Genomic DNA, 24,153 nt, shown 5'->3' on the forward strand with positions numbered 1-24,153 from the left:
GCCTGTCATCGCGCCCCAAGAGGGGCTCTGAAGCCCAGCCCTTGGGGCGGCGCGCCTTGCAGAGCGCCCAACAGGCCTCTCTGAAGTCTGAAGGCTGGCGCTCCGCGCCTCTCAAAGCGCCAAGAACGTTAAGTTTCCCATTTCATTCCCTACTTTTTCATACATGTTCCTTGGTAATGTACCTATGTTTTTATAGTTGTTTTCACCACTCTAAGGTACATCCTAACATCCCGAATTCATCCGTAAACACGAGATTATTACCCTCGAATCCGTACTCTAATTCGAGGAAAGTTAGGATCAAGTCAAGTGAAGTTAGAAGTCAAGTTTAGGAGTTAGGAAGCAAGTCTTTAAAGCTTTTCAAGAGTCTTTATTGAACGTTTTAAATTTGTTGTAAGGCTCAAGTTTCAAGTCAAGTAAAGAGTGTTGAGTTTCAAGTTAAGCCAAGAGTATAGAGTTGAGTTTCTCAAAAAGTTATTAGGGAACTATGTATTCCCAAAGAAGTTTCTAAATGTTTTCACATTTGAGTAAGAAATGAACTATGTTTCCAAAAGAGCCTTTGGGCTAGTTTTCAAGAAAAGGAACATCGATTCCAAGTGAGGCTTTGGGCTAGATTTTGAGTAATTATCTCAAACTAAAGAAAGTTGTGTTTAAAACACTTATGAGCTAAAGTATTTGGGAGTAGTATTGAGCACCGAATTGGGGACACGAGTTCATAGTTACTCAACTCTCCATAAGAACCATGTAGCCAAACATGGGATTTGACGGGTCATACTTTTTAGGTGATCACGTAAAGTTTAGCTAGTGGATCCACTAAGTTAAGTAAGGTCCTATATCACGGCAAGGTATAGGATGGTCCTTGGGAACGTGAGGTAAAACGTTGTATCATCACTAGGGCTCATAGTGGTGGTTGTCGGTTAAAGAATCTCCCACTAAAGTTATATTACTTTTATATAAGTAAAGTTGAGTTTGTTATTGCTTTAATCATTAACGAACTAAGTTGTTTAACTTATTTTAAAGCTATATATATATTGCATGTGTCTTATTGCTTTATATATTGAGTTCAGTTATTCATGAGTCGAACAGAGCCAAGGTAAGTGTTCTCTTGTACTCCTTTCAAGCTTAAGTTGTGGTTTACCTTTCCAGCTCGCATACTCGTACATTCAATGCACAGATGCCAGTTGGCCTGCATCTTATGACGATGCAGACACAGGTACCCCGGATCAGCATCCTGCACGNNNGCACGTCGTTGATCCAGCTGAGCATTCCAGAGTCAGTGGTGAGCCTCCTTGTTTTCCGGAGGACTCTGTTATTTTGTGTTCTTAGTTTTGTTTTGTTAGGATGTTGCGGGGTCTGTCACAACATCCATCTCTGTATTTTAGAGGCTTCATAGACAGTCAGTCAGTTAGTATTGAGTCTCTCATCTAAATATATGTAAATATTCTATTTTGAGACACGAGTTGCCTTTTTGGCCAGATTTTTTCTAGTTAAGTTGTTTTATAACCTTGCATTGCATTGAGTTATTCTGTTGAGTTAGGTTTCCGCTGAGTTAAGAAAGCCAGGCCAAGGGTTCGCTTGGGGCCATCAATAGTCTCTGGGTGCCGGTCCCGCCCAGAGTGTAGGCTCGGGGCGTGACAATTTTTTTCTGCACGTATGAGGATTTTCGAAACAACAAATGACAATTGCTAAGGGGATAGAAAAACAAAGATCAATCAAAGCCAAGCAATTGCAAAAGGATGAAAATATTTATTTTAATGCAGAAGAGTTCTGGTTGAATAAAAAGGGTTGTCCGATTGGAACGGTCCCTATTCGACGATTGACACAAGAACAACTCCAAAATGCCAAAGATGCCTCCTTAAGCATGGCAAATAAATCCCTTGCTGAAGATATCATTGATGTAACTACTTCTTTAATTATTAAAATTTATCATTAATACTCAATAAATTCAATTTCAAATATATACTTCAGTTTGCAGGAATTAGTATAAATGCATCTCCAGAAATAAAAAGTTTTACAGGTGTCACAGCCACTGTTACTTTGTATAATCTAACAGTAAATGGACTTGGCCAATATAGTTCCGCAACAATATTTCATCAAAGTGCAGATAATGCGACAAATTTCGAGCAAATACAAGCCGGATGGATTGTAAGTTTTTATATCAAATCAATGATTTGAACCTATTAAGTATTTTTTGACGATTCGATTTCCTAAAGTCATGATGCTTGTTTGGTTTAGGTACATCCACAACTATACGGTGATAGCCAGACTCGGTTATACTCCCATTGGACAGTAAGTATATTAGAAATTAATTGGTATTTTCCTAAAAGAAATAAGTCAAAAGCATGTAGAATAAGTAAATTTCATTTTTTTTCCCAGTTAAATAGACAAATGGCGGCCAGAAAACAGGATGTTACAATAATATTTGTCCAGGATTTGTTCAACTTGACACTGAAGTACCAATAGATTATGCTTTCCCAAAAATCTCTAGGCCAATGATGACGAAGAATTGCTAATGCCTTCAACATGAAATTTGCTTGGTTGATGCTTCATCAACCCCTTATGACAAATTTTAAAGCTGAAAAATGTTGCCTCAAACACAGGGACACAGGGTCTGTTAAAAAAAATTGTGACGACAACACATATACAATTGGCTCTCACTAGAGACATTAACAATTCTAAATATAGAATCAAATCTTATAATGCCAATAACAATGTAAAAAAACAAACTAATTTTTAACTTAATTATAAATATAATTTTTTTAGAAATCCTAATTTTGGATTAAGGCTAATAAACCATGGGAACAGGGGATGGGTGGAGGAGGGACTGAAGTGGAGAGTTTTTATTAGTGAGGACAAGCCGCTTTCATTTTCAACAATCTAATGCTACACCAACCCTTTAAAGAGTAGGCGGTTCGTATCTTTCTATGACCCCCAAATAGCAGCTGCACCGATGAAACAAGGGAGTTCTTTCGCAGAGACAAGGGAAAACAATCATTCAATGAGGTATGATACCACACAAGAAAGACAAGGGCGAACGTCATTCTGTTCTACATCTACAACACTATATATTTATTATTAATATTAAACATTACGGAAGAACTGCTACCTCCTATCTTTACTACCTTTCTAAGCAAAAATCTCTCTCCATCTCGGTGTGGCGTCGTCTCCACCACAATGCAGTTAATTTTCCTAAGTATCCGAGAGCAACGACTGGCTGGTGGACGAGCGGCGGTGTGTCGATGGCCTAGAGCATTATAATCGCTGGAGAAGAGAGAAGGGAGAAGAATTAGGCCAAGCTTTTCAGCTATGCCTGATGAAGGAGAAAAGAGAGCTTTTGGTATTTTATTTTTTAGTGGGCCGGACGTTAAATTTAACTTATGAATTTGTTATTTTTAGGGTAAAGGACCAAATTGAGTACCTTTTATAATACATGAAGGACCATATGAATCATGTGGAATTTATTAAGGATCAAAATAAAGCAACCCTCATACACGAGGGACATTTTGGTCATCCGATCGGGAGAAGCAAAACGAAATTAGGATTTGGTCAAAAAAGAAGCAAGGCTATGAATACCATGACCGACGCGCATCTTAGAATAAGAAAGGATTGTTCCTGATCCGGAATTCTCTCTTAATTCCCATTGGCCAAGTTTGCAATTATTTTTCCAATACTTTGCTCCTTGATTTGGCCCAAATTCCACTCCATTCTCAAGACCCGTCAGCAATACCAAAGAGCGACCCAACATCTTTCAGTTTTCCAGCCCAATTACTTTCATACCCAAAAGCATCCAATACTAATTCAACCCAACTTCTTTGCAAGAAACCGGTACGTGACCCATCTGCAAATCCATAATCCTAGCAATCTAATCGATCACATTGTTGTTCCCTTTTCCCCCTTTTCAGGGATTTTCAAATCTTTTCCACTATTTGGCTTTGAAAAGAAGAAAGAAATTGAAAAGATTTTAAATTTTTTCAACGGATTTCCCCCAAAATCACCCCATTTAGTCATTTGATTGTAGTTTTGTTCCTTTGCTTATAATGAGTTAGTTGGCTACTGCCTCCAATTTTTGATTCTTTAGTATAACAAAACTGGTAGCTTTAAAATCCCCATAGATAAATCTAGTGTCATTTATTATATGACTAGAAGGGATTAATTTTATTCAACTTGGATAAAATTTGTAATAAAAAGAGTTACAATTTTTCTATTGATTGAATCGTAGCAACGTATACAAATTAATTAGAGGTATCCCAAGTATCATAACTATAAGTTGAGAAAGTAAACAGATCTTCAAAAGTAAATGCCCTTTGTAGTTCAGTGATGAAGAACTTTTGAGGATGAAATAACTGAATTCTCGCTCTTGTGAAAAAACAAACCTGCAATGTATGTTCCAAAATATATATACTATTACATATTTGAGAAACCTTGTATTGTAACATAAAGTAAAAGTTCAAAAAACAGACAAAGTTGAACACTTGAGACTCAAACAGGCATAATTGTGATTTGTGAATAGCTTATGTCTAGCAGGTGAACAATTTCTTCACTAAGCCTATGAACTAACTAACGCATCCCATCCCGTTCAACTGCCTCGTAATTCTCAAGAAGACTCCAACTTTTATAATTAGCAATTCAATTTGTTTATGCATTCTCTGCAATGATCATGTTCAACATAAATACATATTAATCCACGTACAGGAGAATCAATTAGAAGCCAGAGAGTGGAAATAGCAGCAATGTATAGTTGTGTGAGGTTAAGGAGGAGAGAAAACCAAGAAACTCAAGTTGACAATTCGGAAATAGCACCATTATCTGAGAAGCTTTCAAGACTACAAATTAAATATAGAATCGGAAAATTAAAGAAAACACTTGTAGGACGAAAAGAACAATGTACGTTAAGTTACAATATGATCCTTTATATACATTCTCTCATCTATTCTGAAATATAACACATGCACTTTATGAAGCTACATCGCTTTACCTGTAAATCTAAAGTGACTAACATCTTTCATAACCAACATAATGATCCACCCTAGCTAGTTCTTAATGGTTGATCCATCACTTCAAAATAATTTGTATGCCAGATCAAGTTTTAGTGCTGTGTTCGTCCCAATAACTGTCCTTTCTAAATATTGGTAGGTAAGATGATGTTAGTCAAATGTGCAACATGTTTCTTTATGTATTTTTGGGTTGTGTTAGTTATTGCTTATAGCTTTTATATGTACACAAGCGGAATTTCCTTGTGTATCATTTCTCATTAGTTTTATAGCCTCCTATCTTGTATTGAAATTTATGACATTTGGGTCTCAATTTGGTCTAATAGTGACTTGGTTCACTTTTTTAGCTCAAAAATATTTATGTTACTTTCATTCTAATTAAGTTATGTCCTAATTGCTTATTTATTTCACATAGCTCCTTTCTTTGTCGTACGAACCCCTTCCGAGTCCATGGTGGACTTCTCTCTTTCATTCTCAAGTTGGCCATAGAGGCTCAAATCTTCTTTATCATTGAGTCAGCCAGGTCATCGGAATAGGCCTAGGGAGGTCTGGAAATTGATCACAAGTTTCGGGAAGTCCGAAAATGGACTGTATACAGGTCAAAAAAATTAAAACAGGTGCTTAGAAGCTGAATTAGGCTGGCTGCATACAGTCTGTGTACAGTCCGATATACATAAAACAGGCTAAAATATAGTATATATACATGAGTATACACTCATTGTATATGCAGATTTTCAGGGGCGGAAACGGGCCAAAGCCCATCTTTTGCACAACAGGTCCAGGCAAAAATGGGCCAAGAGGCCCACCAAATCTGGGAATTAATTTTGCTTCTTGAATTAAATATGTAACATAGGCTGCTTATATTAGCAATAGCTCGTATTTCATGACAATTTATAATTTATACTATTTTTTTTTTTATAGTTTTTAAATGTCTAACTTTTAATTTTAAAGTATTACTTATTTGGTTCTTATTTTTTAATTTTTGCTTTTTCCTACTTATATGTGTAATCAATATGATAGTGATAGATAACAATAAAGTATAATTGTTTGGGAAATTTTATTCAATTTAATTTTTATTTTATGTCTCTTTCTTTTCCCTAAGAGTTATACTTTAATGGTCTTACATAATGTGATAAATATCTAAAATTAGTTATATTTCATTTATCCACTATTATATATTTTGTGTAGTTATTTCTTTCAATTAATTTTATCTAGTTATGTAGCTGACGTATTATTCAAACATTACCAATCTTCTATGCAAAACTAGTAACAACAACATACCCAGTGAAATCCCACTAGGTGGGGTCTGGGGTATGCAAAACTAGTAAATGTATCTAAATAAGAGAATTTTTCTGTTTCTATGAGTCTTAGTTGTCAGTTTTACTCTGTATATTATCTATTTTTATGTTTTGATGTTTACTTATTAGTCTGTCTCCCATAGTTATTAATAGTACTAATAGACCATTAAAAGTAACATTTTCAAAAATTAGTATTCTCTTTGCCCTAATTTATGTTTACGTGACACTTTTCACTTATTAAAATTCAGACTATGTGAGTTATGTACAAATATTTTAATATATATTTTTCATCATATATTGACATAAGAAAAATTACAGTTGCTAATACTTATCATATAGTTTTTTTTAGATAAATTTTAATTTTAAAATATTGAATTGATCAAATTTAATGCAACTTTAAAAATTAGTCAAATTATCTTCCAAAAAATAAAAATTATTACATAAATTTGGATAAAAGGAGTATTAGAAATCATAATTTATACTAGTTTTTTTAATGGAAAAATAAAAAATTTCAAATAATAATAATAATCTGTAAGAAAGATTAAGGAAAAAGAGAGTAAAAAGTACAAAACAAATAAAAAGGTTGGGACCACTGCATATTTATCCATAATTAATCTAAACTTCATTTACATGAAAGGAATAAGAGAGTAAAAAGGGAAATTTTTGAAGAGAAAATTCAGTTTTTTATGAGTAAATAATTTTGCTTCTTGAATTAAATATGTAACATAGGCTACTTATATTAGCAAAATAGCTCATATTGACACGACAATTTATAATTTATACTACTTTCTGTATATTTTTTAATGTCTAACTTTTAATTTTAAAGTACTATTATTTATTTGGTTCTTATTTTTTTATTTTTGCTTTTTCCTACTTATGGGTGTAATCAATATGATAGTGATAGAAATAAAGTATAATTGTTTGTTTTCATACGAGGGGAAATTTTATTGAATTTAATTTTTATTTTATGTCTCTTTTTTTCCCTACAAAGCTATACCTTAATGGTCTTACATAATGTGATAAATATCTAAAATTAGTTATATTTCAGCTATCCACTATTATTTATTTTTTATAGTTATTGCTCTCAATTAATTTTATCTAGTTATGTAGCTGACGTATTATTCAAATATTACCAATCTCCTATGCAAAACTAGTAAATTTATCTAAATAAGAATTTTTTTCTGTTTCTATGAGTCTTTAGTTGTCAGTTTTACTCTGCATATTATCTATTTTTATGTTTTGATATTTACGTATTGACTTCAACTTGCTGTTTGGGTACACTGTGCTGACTACCTCAGCTGGTATCCTTCAATTACTCTGTCTCCCATAGTTAATAGTACTAATAGACCATTAAAAGTAACATATTCAAAAATTAGTATTTTTTTGTTCTAATTTATGTTTACGTGACACTTTTCGCTTCTTAAAATTCAAATTATGTGAGCTATATACAAATATTGTAATATATATTTTTCATCATATTGACATAAGAAAAATTACAGTTGCTAATACTTATCATATAGTTTTTTTGTAGATAAATTTTAATTTAAAAATATTAATTCAACTTTAAAAATTAGTCAAATTATCTTCCGAAAAACAAAAATTGTTACATAAATTCGGATAAAAGGAGTATTAGAAATCATAATTTATACTAGTTTTTTTTTATGGAAAAATAAAAATTTTCAAATAATAATAGTAATCTGTAAGAAAGATTAAGGAATAAGAGAATAAAAAGTAGTACAAAACAAATAAAAAGGTTGGGACCACTGCATATTTATCCATAATTAATCCAAACTTCATTTACATGAAAGGAATTTTTTTTGAAGAGAAAATTCAGTTTTTTATGAGTAAATAATTTTGCTTCTTGAATTAAATATGTAACATAGGCTACTTATATTAGCAATAGGTCATATTGACACGACAATTTATAATTTATACTTTTTGTATATTTTTGAATGTTTTAACTTTTAATTTTAAAGTATTAAATTACTTATTTGGTTCTTATTTTTTTTTTTTGCTTTTTCCTACTTATGGGTGTATAGTGATAGCAATAAGTATAATTGTTTGTTATCATACGAGGGGAAATTTATTGAATTTAATTTTTATTTTATGTCTCTTCTTTTTCCTAAAAAGTGATATCTGTCTTACATAATGTGATAAATATCTTAAATTAGTTATATTTCAGATATCCATTATCATTTATTTTTTTATAGTTATTGCTCTCAGTTAATTTTATCTAGTTATGTAGTGACATATTATTCAAACATTATCAATCTTTTATGCAAAACTAGTAAATTTATCTAAATAAGAGAACTTTTCTGTTTCTATATTTTTTTCATATTTGATCAATGAAACATAATAAACAAAGATAGATATGAACACAACAAGAATTTTTTTTTTTTTTAAAACTTTTAAAACCATATATAGAAAAATGTAAGCTGTAAGTTTATAACTAATAAGTATTATAGGAAGCTCAAAATGATTTTACACTTATGACCTTTGCGTCTAATTTTTAATAACCTACTCAAATTCAATCTAGTTAACCCGTTTATTTGACTTCTATCCAAATTGAGAAGAACTAAAATTTTCTGCATATGAATAGATGTAGCTCTATTCCCCTTTCTCCTCTATAAATATTTCTCCTCTTCATTTCTTAGTGAAATGTGTGAGACAACTTCTTCTTTCTTTTAATCTAGTATAAAGATTCTAAATTGACTCCAGGATAATTCCATTCTTCAAAAGATAAGGCCCTTCTTCATCTTTTTCTCAAAAATTTCGACTCCTATAACTCTTTAGACAAGAAAAATGGCATTCCAAAAACAGGCCATGAAAGCCAACACTAGCTTGGTACTTGTCATATTTTTCGCGGTTCAGTACACCGCTTCAACACAAAATAATAGGAGTACTATTTTTCATTTTGTTGTAAGTATTGTCTGTTCATTGACTAGCTTTTTTTGCAACATTAAAATTCTCGTGTGATTTGTGTACTAATCAATTTTATCTTGTACTATCAACAGATTGAAGAAACTTCTTTCGATAGGCTTTGCCAATCGAAGAAGATTCTAACTATCAACGGACGATTCCCAGGGCCTACCATATACGCGCGCGCTGGAGAAACGTTGGCCCTAGACGTTGAAAACAGAGGGAAGGACAACGTTACAATATTTTGGTACATTCTACTTTTTCATTGTTTTTGTTTGTTTGTTTAAGTTGTTACTGATCGTTTTTTTTCTTTCTTTGTAGTTGTAAGCGTGAGGGAAAACACTTGAAGTCTGATCAAGTGAACTGGCTAATTGAGCCAGGGTTTAAACTAAGAAAAAACATCACAATATTTGACAAGGAAGGGACGCTATGGTGGCACGCCATGAACATCTGGCAAAGCGCCACAGTTCATGGTGCTTTCATTGTCCATTCAAAACCCGGAACTACTCGTGATATTCCCATCATTTTAGGTACGTAAAAATTAAGTTCTAGTAATTTTTTATTTTTTCTTCAAATTCTTAAGTCTTTTACTAACATATATTTTCTTTTTATTTGATTAATTCTTCACAGGTGAATGGTGGAAAAGGGATGTCAAGGAGGTTGTCCTTGACTATATTGACTCAGGCAGTGGCGTAAATTCAGACGCTTTCACTGTTAATGGACAGCCTGGTGACTTCTACCCTTGTTCAAACAATGGTACTTACAAGTCGTTCAGTTCTGTTTATTTATATCGAACTTAATGAATAATTAAAAATCAAAATCTCCGTCTTCGACCTGGGCTAATTAATTAGACTTTTAATTTCCTAATAGTAGCCAAGGAAAAGACACGACTTTTTCCAAGTAATGGTGGGTGGGGCCTTGAGAATTTGATAAAAGAAAGATGCATTAATTAGCTGTACTAGGTTGTAATTGTATTGAAATTCAAAAAAGAAAAATTCTTTTAATTTGTACAATTAGAAAGGAAAATTATGTATTATGTGCCAATTGTTCCTCATCAGATAAACAGAGAAATGCTAATTGATTTATAAGTTAATTAAATTGGTTCCTGTTTGATTTCTAACAATATAATATTTTGCGATTCTTGCCTATATATATATGCAGTACTGCTCCCTAGGACAGCAAGATTTTACGTATTATTTTTTTCGAGTTGTTTGTTGCACTCATATTAATTTTCCTTTATTAATTAAAATGTACAGGAACGTTTAGGATAGTAGTGAATACTGGGAAGACATATCTTCTCAGAGTTGTGAACGCTGCAATGAGTAAAACACTTTTCTTTGGGATTGCAAGGCACAACTTAACCGTAGTCGCGATGGATGGAAGTCCTATAACAAAGCCATTTTCAACGGACTACGTCGAATTGAGTATACAACAATCGGTGGATTGTATCTTCGAGGCGAACCAGCAGCCAGATTATTATTATATGGTTGCAGGAACAAATATTAGTCAGACACACGACACGAATAAAATTACAACCGCCATTATAGAATACGAAGGGAATTACACACCCTCTTCACCACCTCTTCTTCCCAACTTCCCCCCCAATAAAAGTTCTAGTAGGAATTATTTAAATGTAATAATGACGTTTGTAATTTTGGGTTTATTTTTCTGTATGTCATTGGTTGTTATTTGGTATAGGCGGCCTAGTAGGCCTCATAGAAGTTCAATGGTCACTCCCTTGTAAATTATATTGATGCTTATATTTGAAATTACGAATTGTATGATAAGATGGTCTATATTTATTTTGTATGTCGTGTATATGTAAACTTATGTCCAACAATACTTAAGATATAGAATCGCATACACTCAATCGACATATACACATTTGAATGATTTAACACCATTTCTTGGAGTGTTAGGACTCAAAGTGCTTTTGAAAGACTCAAGACTCTCTACTTTCATTCATATGTTTGCAAGAACCTTTTGTACAGGCAGATCGAGCAGCTACACGAGAAAGCTTGACCTTCAAGGATGCTAGCTATGCAAACATCAATAATATCTTCCTTTCAGTGCAGTTCAGTAATTGTGAAGATGAGTTCCTAAGCATTCTCAATTCCATGATTAAAGAGGACATCTACTAAGCTTAGTAGTTAGTTGGTCTATGGAGACATCTACAGTCAGCTGGTTCTTAATAACAATCCAGACTCTATAGCTGAAACAGAAAGAGAAGGAGACTCTACTTTCACAAGCTATTGTTATAGCTAAAACAAAATCAATCTACTCTGGGTACAAGGCAACAGACAAGTTTCAAAAGCTATATATCCTACATCGGTACTGTGATTGATGAGGATACTAACAAAATCATTTTATTACTGTTGGTATCTATGTGTAGGTTACATCGGAGAATTTGAGTATGTCGATGATCATAGGTCCGGAAAGATTGTTGTCGAACTGAATGGAAGGCTACACAAGTGTGGTGTCATTAGTCCTCGCTTCGATGTTGGAGATTGAAGGATGGACTGCTAGATTGCTCCCTCCCTTCCCGACAGGTATAGTAATTAATATATTCACTTTGATCAATATATGGAACTCCATTTCCGGTTATCTCCAAATTGAGCCGAAATGATTGTTGGGGTGAATGTCAAGTCATGGTCATATTAGCTTGTGAAATAGACATTACTAATTTTTGATTCCTTACTTCTTTGCCGAATCATGAATTGGCTTGCTATATGGGCGTTTAACCAATGTTTCATTGTGAAATTTGAAAAAAGTAGTTTTGTTTCAAAGGGAGAAAATGATATTTGAAAATTATTGCTTCTTCTTAAGCAGTAAAAATCTTGAGTACTCATCTGTAATGCTTACAAGACCCATCCATCCAAAGGAGCAAGCGCTCTTTGCAGTTGAGGCTCTCTTGTAAAGGAAGCATTCCTGTCTATCCAAAGGAGAAATTTTGTATCCTATGGCTTGGCTAACAAAGTCTTGATCTGCTGTCCATGAGAAGTGTGTTTCTTTGTGGATTGAAGCATCATATGTAGTTGATACTTGATACCAAGCAAATGAAATTGCAGATATTTTCAGCGATCACAGATGTAGTACAAGTCTTAGTTGTTAGTCAGTTTTACTCTGTATATTATCTATTTTTATGTTCTGATCTTTACGTATTGGTTTCAAATTGCAGTTCGGGTACATTGTGCTGACTACCTCAGCTGGAATCATGGACCATGAAGAGGCTAGGAGAAAGAATGTTGGTGGAAAAGTTCTTGGTTTGTCATGTTGACAAGGATGAAAACTTTGGTTTTGCTGTTTGTTGGCTCGTTGTAACTGCCCTTTTTCTGTTTTTCTCGTTACCATCAAATTTATTGAAAATTTTGAGACAGTTATCAGATTTTGTTGAAAAAGTTGCTGGTGCTTACTTCCTGTTGAGACAATTGACATCTAAAGTTTGTTGTAGATGTGCATGTTTGTGTTTTTACTAGTATACAAGGCAAGAGAAAGGTCTCTTTTCTTCTAGTCTTGTTAGCTTCTAGAGAGCAAGCATACATGTAAAATTTCTAGTAAAAGAAAGAAAAATTCTTTTAATTTTTCACTTGGATCAGTTTATGTCAAACTTGGTTGTAGGCTTGTACAATTAGAAAGCAAACTTATGTATTATGTGCCAATTGTTCCTCATCAGATAAACAGAGAAATGCTAATTGATTTATATGTTAATCAAATTGGTTCCCCTACTTATCAGACTAGTCTTTTGGGTTTGACTCTCATGTTTGAGTCCAAGTTTCTGTCTTTTTTGGGAATATGCATACTTGGTGTAATAATAGAGATGCACAAGATAAAGTGTTGTTAAAATAGAAAGCTGCCTACTTTCACATGAGGGAGACTCTAATACTACCTAGCTACTTTCACATTAAGGATTAACAAGATCATGGATGAAAATCAATTCAATCTTGGGTACAAGGCAACAGACTATTGTTAGATACTTCAATGAGCTATATATCCTGCATAGATATTGTGATTGATGCATGAGGATACTAATAATTCCTCTGATTCTACTTCCTTCTCAAGAAGAGATCAAAGATAGCCTTTTCACTATGGATCCTGATAGTCTGATGGGTACACAACAAATTAGCTGGTCTACTATTGCACCTGAGGTTGTGAAGGCCATGCTAAATGGTTGGCTCGTGATACTTGTATTGCCATGATCCCTAAGGGGAATTCTCCATAACAATTTTCAGACATGAGACCTATAACTAGAGCATTCTCAAAAGTTATCCATTCTACCAACTCTGATTAGCAGAAATCAGAGTGATTTCATCAAAGGAAGATCTATTACAGAAAATATTCTATTATCCCAGGAATGAGGAAGGGAATGTAGTGCTCAAATTGGATATATATGGCCAAAGCGTATGATAGAGTATCATGACCATATATTTGCATTCTGATGACAAAAGACTTGATTTACTGACACATTTCCAGTAATTGCTACTCCTTGATTGTCAATGGTAATAGACTTCTTCAAGTCTCAAAGATACATGTACATCATGCTTAAATTTTGCTAAATAATTCATAGTCAGTTGTACAAGTATTATAGAGACTCACATTTTGATTTGGGTAAAACCTATCTGGTGTATATGTTGTGAACAGAACTAACGACATAAGGGCCTATGGGCTGGAAGGGGTGTATGAAACCGGTTCATTTAAGATTATTGGGCTGATTAAAATGTTGGAGAGTTTACTTTTATGGATAAATTACTAGAATACACACACTTAGTTAACATATTCTCTATATTTCCCAACTATTTCAAAAAAATACAAAAATCCCTATTTCTCCCACAAAACAAAACCTCCGGATACATTATTCTTGAAGAAGTCCCAACCTACGCTTCCCACCCCTAAATTTACTCCTCTAATTTCTCCACAGATTTATTATTGTTCAAGAACACCCAACTAACGTTTCCCACTCCTAAATTTACTCCCCCATTTTCTCCCCAGATTCATTTCAATTATCACATTCTTTCAATTTTGAATTTCAGACGATTTCTCTCTCCATTCAACCAATTTCAGAGTTTATAATAGGTAGTCTCTTCCTCTTCAAATTTCTTCTTAGTTTTTTTCTTCGATTTTCTGATACTTTATGAATCCTCCTTCTTTTAGTATTGGGATTACCCAAATAGTCACGCCCAACACTAATCGAATCTTTGATTATGAAGATTACAACTGGACAGAAAACAGGTCTAAGAGGTTGCATGATCCTCTAACAATGGCTAAGCAAAGTTCAAAGAAGGAGAAAACTAAAAAGGAGGTACATGCATCATCGGAAGCAAAAGTGGCAAAAACACCAAAGAAAAGGGATAGAAAGGTTGCCCCAACCATATCCCGACCTGCACTACCCACTGTTTGTATTTTAATACTTTTTGTCTTTATTTTTAATATTCTGTATTCACATGTTCTTATTTGCTTTATAGTAGATACATTATTGTTAAAAAAAATTATTATGTATATTGGTTGAAATCTAATTTTCTAACACAAAAATCCTAATATTTGGTACATATTGTTGATTTATAACGACTAATGTATCAAAAAGTTAAAATTCAAATAATGAGATAGAATGGTTGATATTTATGATTAATCTATCAAATATATTGGTATTGAGTATCAATTAATCATTTTTATAAATAAAATTTCATTTTTGGTCATTTTTTTGTTATGATAAATTTATGAAAGATTAAAGCTCAAATTAGAGGATTACATGTAAGTTCAGGGGCGGCTCAACATAATTTGTGGCCTAAAGCGAAATTTTTATTAGAGGCCTAAAATCTATATAAATTTTATCTATATCTATTTATTTTTCTAAATTTCTAGATGTAAATTACTACTTAATATCTTTTATATAAATGATTTTTCAAACACTTTTTTTTAATTATTAGTTTTAAGTAAGATTTTATCAATTCAACATTGAAAAACATCCTTTTATTGAGACAATTATTATATGAATTATTAACACAATTTTATAAGTAATAAGTTGATAAACTTTAAAGATAAGAGTTAGAATCATAGAATCTGATTCAAAAAGTTGATAACTTGGTATACCTACTTTAATATGAAAATTAACAAATAAATTAAAAAAAAGAATTTGTAATGCACTTTGTTCAACACTTTTCGACTATTGATTCATATTTTTGAGAGTGTATTACTCTAACTATCAAAGATTTGAAGAAATAGAGTGCAAAAAGAGTTACAAAGAATAAATAATGTGAGTGTTAACGAAGAAAATGTAAGAATCCAAAATAATGTTTTCTTAATTTCTTCTATTTGAATAGGGTTAAGAAACATAATTTTTTATTTATAAAAAATTGAGGCCCCCAAAAATTGGGGGCCTAAGGCCAATGCCTAAAATATTATAGGCAAGAGCCGGCCCTGTGTAAGTTGTAGAACAACATAATGTATCATCTTCAAAGTTTTTGTTACTATTAAGTATCAATTTGAGTGAAAGATAATGTGTAGTTAGAATTATGTATCAGATACAAGTTTATATTTTTATTCATATTTTAGTTCAAAATCATTCTCATTCAGATTTGTATGTATCATCTGGATCCTTTTTTAGTGATCAACATCATTTTTTTGAATTGCAGAATATAAATTATATAATTAAACAGATTCCAAAACACTCCCTTAAGTTTTGCCCTACTCACAATATAAATTTCATTCAAGACTTAGTGTTGTCAATAGGGGATGAAGGTATTCAATTATTCAAGGATACTATATTTGATCCATATTTGAATATTCTCAAATGCAACTACCAAGGTCAGATCCCAAATGTGATAGCCTGCTAGTATTGTATCACTCTTTCTTTAATTTTTGTATCTAATTCATTTTTATAATTAATCTTCTTATTTTTTGTAGTGAGTGCGGAATGTTCTTAGCTGTATTTGCTGAATTCTTGAGCGACAAAATCAACATTCATATAATGGTTTTCGAGGTGAATATCTTTGCAAAAGATACGCAACACTGTTATGGAAGTATGGTCTCAACAAGGCTAAGGCGGGATATGTTAGCGATAATGATGACCCTATAAGGCTGAAGTGTGACTTAACTCCAGCCGCAGAAAATGAACTTGTTAATGTAGACTAGTTTTCCATGTTCCTGTTCACAGACAGGTGTTGATGTTTATTTGTTTTTTAAGATACAGTAATTAGTGTTTTGGAGTATTTATTACCCTTTTAACATAATACTTCTAAATTTGAAGAGTTCTTAAGTTTAAAATTGTTTATTTTCGCTTTTAATTTTGTGTTCAATATAGGTAGTACTTCAGAAAAATTTGTATCCGATAAGTATGGTACACATCACTACAAATTTGCAAAATAATTATTATATACATGATACATAATTGCATATAAAATAACAAACTTGTTTGTATCACAAATCTTCATGCTGGGAATATATACATACTTGGTGTAATAATAGAGATGCACAAGATAAGGTGTTGTTAAAACAGAAAACTGCCTACTTTCACATGAGGGAGACTCTAATACTGCCTACTTTCACATTAAGGATTAACAAGATCATGGATGAAAATCAATTCAATCTTGGATAAAAGGCAACAGACAAGTCTCAAAAGCTGTTGTTAGATACTTCAATGAGCTATATATCCTGCATAGATACTGTGATTGATGCATGAGGATACTAACAATTCCTCTGATTCTACTTCCTTCTGACGAAGAGATCAAAGATAATTCTCAAAAGTTGTTAATTCTACCAACTCTGATTAGCAGAAATCAGAGTGATTTCTAGAGCACTACATTGGGAACAGGAATATTGTCCTCGATCCCGGTCCTTATATCTTTGCAATAGACTCTACTTTTGGAGACAAAAAAATTGTGGAGAAGGGCGCTGTAACAACACTAATTAAATATCCAGGTGCAGAGTTTCATATTTTGTGCAAATTGGTATCACTTTGGACGATTGCAATAGACTTTCCACTTGTGTAATTTGTTGTCATATATATGAGGAGTTCCCATTTAGAATATGATGTCGTCATACTATGGATTGTTCCCTTTTGTAATTCTGTGGCCAACTGGCAGGATGATTTTAGTTGTCCGTCTATTGATAATGAACCTTTACATACAACATCAAATGCATGTGAATTGTAAAAGACGTACAGGTTACACTACACAGTTGTATGAAAGGGTGTGTGCTGGTGGAGTTGAAATTGGAATATTATGATGCTGTTGTACTGAAGATTTCAACTTTGATTCAGGTCACATCTTTCATCTTTCATGGTATCACTTGCTGATATCTACACCAATCTTGAGGCTATATATATGGATCAGGTTAAAGCAAGTTTCTATGACTCATCGACAAGAAATCTTATTAGTTCTACTCTACTGTATAGTGGTAAGTTTATCAATTCCACGACTCTCGTTAATTAGTTACTTGATATCAATTTGATTGTTGCTTTTGAGAGGATTGAAAAATTCAAAGAATCCTTGCTTCCTGAAGCCTTTATTGCAACCACTCCCTTATGCTTCCATTTTGAAAAGGCAATTCATATCAAGTGTTTTGCAATTGGTGGATTCATTTTGGACTTAGTGTCTACAGGCAACATGATGCAGTGTTTTCCAGTGTAACACTTATATTACTTTCTTTGAGTTACAATTTAAAGATTTGTTACTACTTAAGGAAATGGGTACTCATGGATACTTGGTAGCGCTTGCTAGATTAGTCTCACTATGTGGGTGGATATTCATAAATATTTTTCATTCCTTGAGTCGAACCTTGAGGACAAGGTTCTCATTGAGGGCGGGAGTATTGTTGTGAACGAAACTAACTACATAAGGGCCTATGTCCTGAAAGGGGTGAATGAGACGGGTCCATTTAAGATTATCGGGCTGATTAAAATGTTGGAGAGTTTTATTTGGGATCCAGGCCCAATTATCAATTGGTTAAATAGGTCTTGGAGTTAACACATAAGGATTATGCATATTGAAGAAAAACGTTTGTTCCTCTCTTCTTCTTCTAGAGTCTAATTAAGCTTCACATCTCAATTCTTATCTCTATCTTAGTTACTTGTTATTTTCATATTTCCATTGTAATTCAGTAGTTTGGCTATTGCAATTACGATTCTAAAGTTGTAATCGCGTTTCAGTTCTCTTATCAATATAATGAGCAATTTGGGTTTGTTATGGTATACGTCAACCCAATACATACATGATATGTGTTTGAATTTATAATTTATTTTACTTAATCTTAATTAATTAACATGCATTTTACTTCATTAAATCACGTAGCCATAAAAACTGTATTAATTTGATGTATACACCAAGTATGCGTAAGTTTTTACCTTTTGATATTCCGTAGGAAGGAATACATTTTGAAGGACAAAGTAATTTATAGGGGTGTACAAAACCGAACCGAAAACCGAACCAAACCGTAAACCGAGTCAAACCGAACAAAAAGCCCGACTAGTGGTTTGGTATTGAAAAAAAAAACCCGACTATATTTGGGTTGGTTTGGTTTTAACTAAATAACCAACTCGAGATCAAACCAACTCAACATTATATATGTAATTTTAAATTTTTATTTTATACATAAAAATATTTACATTGATATAATTTTAAAATATTTCTTATACTATTTCATAGTTTTTATCTTTTAATATATTACTTCAAATTTAAAACTTAGAATTCGGAATAGTCCAATAAAGATTATAGTTCATAGATGTTGATAATTATAATAAAACTTAAATCAAAATCAAATTAATACTAATGCAAAAAGAAAATCAATTCAACACTAAGAATGACAATAATATTGAATATTTGTTCTTTAGTTTTACATTGGTTTAGACAATTAAAATACATATTTTGTGTTATTTTCTTAAGAAACACCTTAGATAATTGTATTTTGGTTGGACTAAAGAAATATTTGGAGCACAAGTTAATTATATGTAATTATATGTTTGTATGCGAAAAAATCCAAAAATCTAAAAAAATCCGAACCAACCCGAGGTTGAAAAACCCGAAAAAACCCGAATTTTATTAGTTTGGTTTGGTTTATAAATTTAAATTTTTTTACACAAATGGTTTGGTTTGATAGTTGAAAAATCCAAACCAACCCGGTCATGTACACCCCTAGTAATTTATGTATATTATACTTAAATTTTGTTAAATAGTTGATATATACTAATTATTTATATAAATTTATTATAGATATACATTAACATTTATGAAGGACAACATTTACAGTTATACATATTCTAAATATTATGAAGGATAAATCAATTATGTATATCATACTTAAATTTTATTTAATAATTGATATATAAAGTAAGCTATAAAAATGGTGTCGATTGAGACCTAAATAATTAGGTAGACAACCAAATAAGGAAAGATCCGATTCACCGTTATAGATTTGAACATTATACATTAGAGATATATACTAGGATATGAATAACAAAGGAATGTACCAAAAAGAAAAAAATTAATTAGTATCGATGGACAAGCAGATTACAAAATTACACGGTCTGTTTAATTTTAGAAATATTATGAAGTATTTTCACATATTATTAATATTTAAATAAAAATAACAAAAAAGCATTATATATTTTTATTATTTTCATTTAAATATTAATAATATATGAAAATACTTTATAATATTTCTAAAAATAAATTGATAGTGAATTTTATCGTCTACTATTAGTGATACTAGTTAATTTGGAGAATGTTTGTGCAATGGCTAAATTTGGTATTAATATTATTCATTGTATTTGAATATTAAAGGCATTTAAATCAAATCTTTTAAAATTGGAATCCTAATCATAATATGTTTTTTGTTATTATTATTAAAATACTAATAATATATGAAAATACTCAATAATTTTTCTAAAAATAAACCGATAGCATAATTTTGTTGTCCACTGTCAGTGGATACTAATTAATTTGGAGAATATTTTTGCAATGACTAAATTTGGAATAAATATTATTAATTATATTTGAATATTATCCATCATTTAATTAGATAATCAGATTGCATACCATGTTTGCCTAAATAACCATTTCTTTTGCACTATATATATACACGTTATTTCATAAAGATAATGAAAAACAAAGATGGCGTTGATATTTACAACTATATGCTTCATTATTTTAGTTTGGACCACCATTGCTTTTTGTTTGGCTAAAGGTTATGGGTCTAGCCAAAATGCAGATCTCGTCGTTGAGGTATAGTTTTCATATCTTTTATAGCAAAGTTTATATGTCATTTCTTAATGAATAATTTGTAGTGAAATTAATTTATGTTTGCAGACTATTCACGGAGATTTTTATGATTGTGTGGATATTTATAAACAACCAACTCTTTTGCACCCGATACCACACAAAGAAAGAATCAAGGTGCATTATTTATACTCATACAACTTAACTGACTTTTTCTTTTCTTTTGAGAAACAAAAGTTGATAGCACACAATACTGTTGTTTGTGATGTTTTGTATTTTTATCAAAGATGGGATCAAGTTTTTAAACTTATGGATTTATGAATTTTGATAGTTTTACTGAATTTTAAATAATAATTTATACAATTTTTTTAACAATTTGAAAGAAAAATCTAGTACTAGTAATTCACATAAGGTGTCTTCCCAAAATGTTACTAATTTTTGTTAAGAGTTCAAGTTATAGATCCAAGTTAATTATCTTATTATTGAGTTGAGTTAACCCCAAAATCTATTTCCTTAAGATATAATTAATTCATAATTAAAATCAGATTCTTAATAAACTAGCGTTTAACTATTTCTTATAAACATCAAATTAATTAGTGATGCCATGAATCTTGTTAAGAATGTTGAAGATTTTTATATATAATTAGGTATAAAATTAATGTTTAATATATAGTATATGTAGTGTAACCTTTTGAAAAAATATTGAATGATCACTTTTTGCTGACTATAACTCTATCCTTGTCATTGATTCTTGTTCAAAATAATGAAAAGACAGAAAAGAGATGCAACTGTCACAAAATGACTAGTAAAATATTACCCTTACATATATTTATTTTCAGTAATATCTTACTTGTAGTTTCTTTAAAATTCTTTCTTTTTTTCTGCACGCATGTGGATTTTCGGAACAACAGAGAACAATTGCTAAGGAGCTAGAAAAACAAAGATCAGTTAAAGTCAAGCGATTACAAAAGGATGAAAATATTTATTTTAAAGCAGAAGAGTTCTGGTTGAACAAAAAAGGTTGTCCGATTGGAACGGTCCCTATACGACGAATGACACAAGAACAACTCCAAAGCGCAAAAGATGCCTCCTTAAGCATGGCAAATGAATCCCTCACTGAAGATATCATCGATGTAACTACTTATTTAATTATTAAAATTTATCATTAATAGTCAAAAAATTCAATTTCAAATAGTTATTTTAATTAATTTAATGTAATACTATACTTCAGTTTGCAGGAATTAGCGTAAACGCATCTCCAGAAATAAAAAGTTTTACAAGTGTCTCAGCCACTGTTACTTTGTATAATCCACAACTAAATGGACTTGGCCAATATAGTTCCGCAACATTATTTCTTCAAAGTGCGGATAACGCGACGAATTTTGAGCAAATACAAGCCGGATGGATTGTAAGTTTTTATATCAAATCAATGATTTGAACCTATTAAGTATTTTTTGACGATTCGATTTCCTAAAGTCATGATGTTTGTTTGGTTTAGGTACATCCAAAACTATACGGTGATAACCGGACTCGGTTATACTCCCATTGGACAGTAAGTATATTAGAAATTAATTGATATTTTTCTAAAAGAAATAATTCAAAAGCATGTAGAATAAGTAAATTTCATTTTGTTTGAATTAAATAGACAGATGGCAACCAAAAAACAGGATGTTACAACAATATTTGTCCAGGATTTGTTCAACTTGATAATGAAGTACCAATAGATTATGCTTTCCCACAAATCTCTAGGCCATTTTATGGTGACTATGACATGCAATTTCAGATCTACAAGGATGAAGGTAAATAAAATTACGATAGTTGTTGTAATACTTTGGAATATTAATGTCAGTATCAACAAGTATGTTGTTGTAACTCTGGTGTTATTTATTTTTGCAGACTATTATCTTTTCTTGCGTTATATGTTTGTTATTGGATTTTGGCCGGAGACCATTTTCAATGAATTAAGAAATGGATCGCAGACAATACGATATGGAGGACAGGTGTATACACCAGCGGGTGAACCAAGTCCACCCATGGGAAATAGTAAATTTAATGGTGGCGATCCACACTACACTTGTTATATGCGTCAAGTCCTGTATGGAGTGGGCGATAATCAAAATGTTCAACCAAATGAATCGTTGGTTCAAACTCATCAATCTAGATGTTACTATGAAGGAAGTGAGCATAATGCTCGAGATAGTTACTGGGATTATTATTTTTTGTTTGGGGGTGCTGGTAATTGCTAAGATGCACCAACTACTTGTATTTAATTGATGTGATACAAAATTAAGAAACTATTATATTACTTCTTGCAATCACAATTTATTTTGGGTGATTCAATACTTGAAGGGTTGTGACCTTTATGAAAGGTTGTGTCTTTTCTAAAGGGTTGCGACCGTTTCAAAGGTTGTGCCTTTTTCAAAAGGTCGTGAAATGTTATTTTTTCCCCAAAGAGTTGTGACTTTTACCCTTTGTTGACTATAAATAGAGAGACTTTCTCTCATTTTTCAAAATAAAATTCTTCCCTTCTTTTGCATACATTTCTTACAAAATAAAATCGATCGATCGTGTGATATGTGTGTTGTCTTTTTGAGTTCGATGAAATTATCGAAGTTAGAGTTACTGCTACTTTTTTAATGGTTAATCCGTTTTATTAAGGACACACAAGGGGTTCTGTGGACTTGGATAGTTCTTTTCTTTTTCTTTTCAACTTAACTAGTATTCGTACCCGCGCGTTGCACGGATATTTTTAAATATCATAATTTTAAAATTAAAATTATTATATAAATTTTATTATTCACTTATTAATATTTTTAGATTTTATTATTCACACGTTTCTATATAATAAATGCAGTGTTCAACATCTTCATATGCATAGTTAGTATCAAGAAATATGAAAAATTTAGGCACTACAAAAAATAAAAATAATGCATATTATATAAACCAAAAAATTTGAGATAGAGAATTATATGAGCAAGAATTTAATTATTTGCAGAGAGAGTAAATGAAAAAATTGAGAGTAAAATTTTTAAGTCTTCTCCTATGATTTAATTATCGTAAATCAAAATTAAAATTGCTCCATTTTTTTTAGTAATGTTCTATTTTTTCTATTAAAGAAGCAAAACAAAATTTGAAATATATCTTTTGTTTCTTTTATTTTGATTAAATCAATTGTGTTTGACATTATTAATTTTTGTCCATAACGTTATTTTTGTTTAATATATTTTAATTTTCAAATTATTATCGATGTAGATTTTTAAAAAAAACATTTGTTGAAAATTTTTAGTATTTTTTTAATTAATAAATTTATTTCTTTAGAAAATATGCAAATTATTAATAATATATAACTTTCCGTTGGTGTTTTTTATAATTTTATTTGACAAATTTTTACATAATTATTTATAAAATTATTTGTTTTGAAGATAATTTTTTTTTTAAATATTCAAACTGAAAAGTCGAGATAACATGTGGCACTATTTTTAAAATACGGATTCATAATATTTTAAATTTATTCTTGTAAAAAAAGATAATTCAAAAATATTTATGTTGATTTTTCTGACACACGCAGATATAGGTAAATGGGTGAGAAATTTTAGGGATAATTTAGATTAGTTTATTTTTCTCGATATTTATCTTTTTTCTTTTTTTAATTTTACATATGCATTTTAACTAACCATTTATTAACGTTTTCTTCTTCTTTCTTTTTTTGTCATGACATTTTTAAATGAATTTTTAATTATAAAT

The 24,153-nt window shown here is 31.2% G+C and overlaps 1 protein-coding gene across 1 annotated transcript; it reads left to right on the plus strand.

The window, feature by feature from the left end:
• Positions 1–9,088: 9,088 nt before the first annotated feature.
• On the plus strand, positions 9,089–11,716 carry LOC102598082 (putative laccase-9). Its single transcript, XM_015313370.1, has 7 exons — positions 9,089–9,130; positions 9,301–9,452; positions 9,527–9,735; positions 9,836–9,961; positions 10,462–10,691; positions 11,197–11,284; positions 11,598–11,716. Exons 1-7 carry the CDS (start codon positions 9,089–9,091, stop codon positions 11,714–11,716), a joined length of 966 nt encoding a protein of 321 aa, XP_015168856.1.
• The last annotated feature ends 12,437 nt before the right edge of the window (positions 11,717–24,153 follow it).

The sequence above is a fragment of the Solanum tuberosum genome, unplaced genomic scaffold, assembly GCF_000226075.1.
Source record: "Solanum tuberosum cultivar DM 1-3 516 R44 unplaced genomic scaffold, SolTub_3.0 scf00234, whole genome shotgun sequence".
In the NCBI taxonomy this organism is placed as follows: Eukaryota; Viridiplantae; Streptophyta; class Magnoliopsida; order Solanales; family Solanaceae; genus Solanum; species Solanum tuberosum.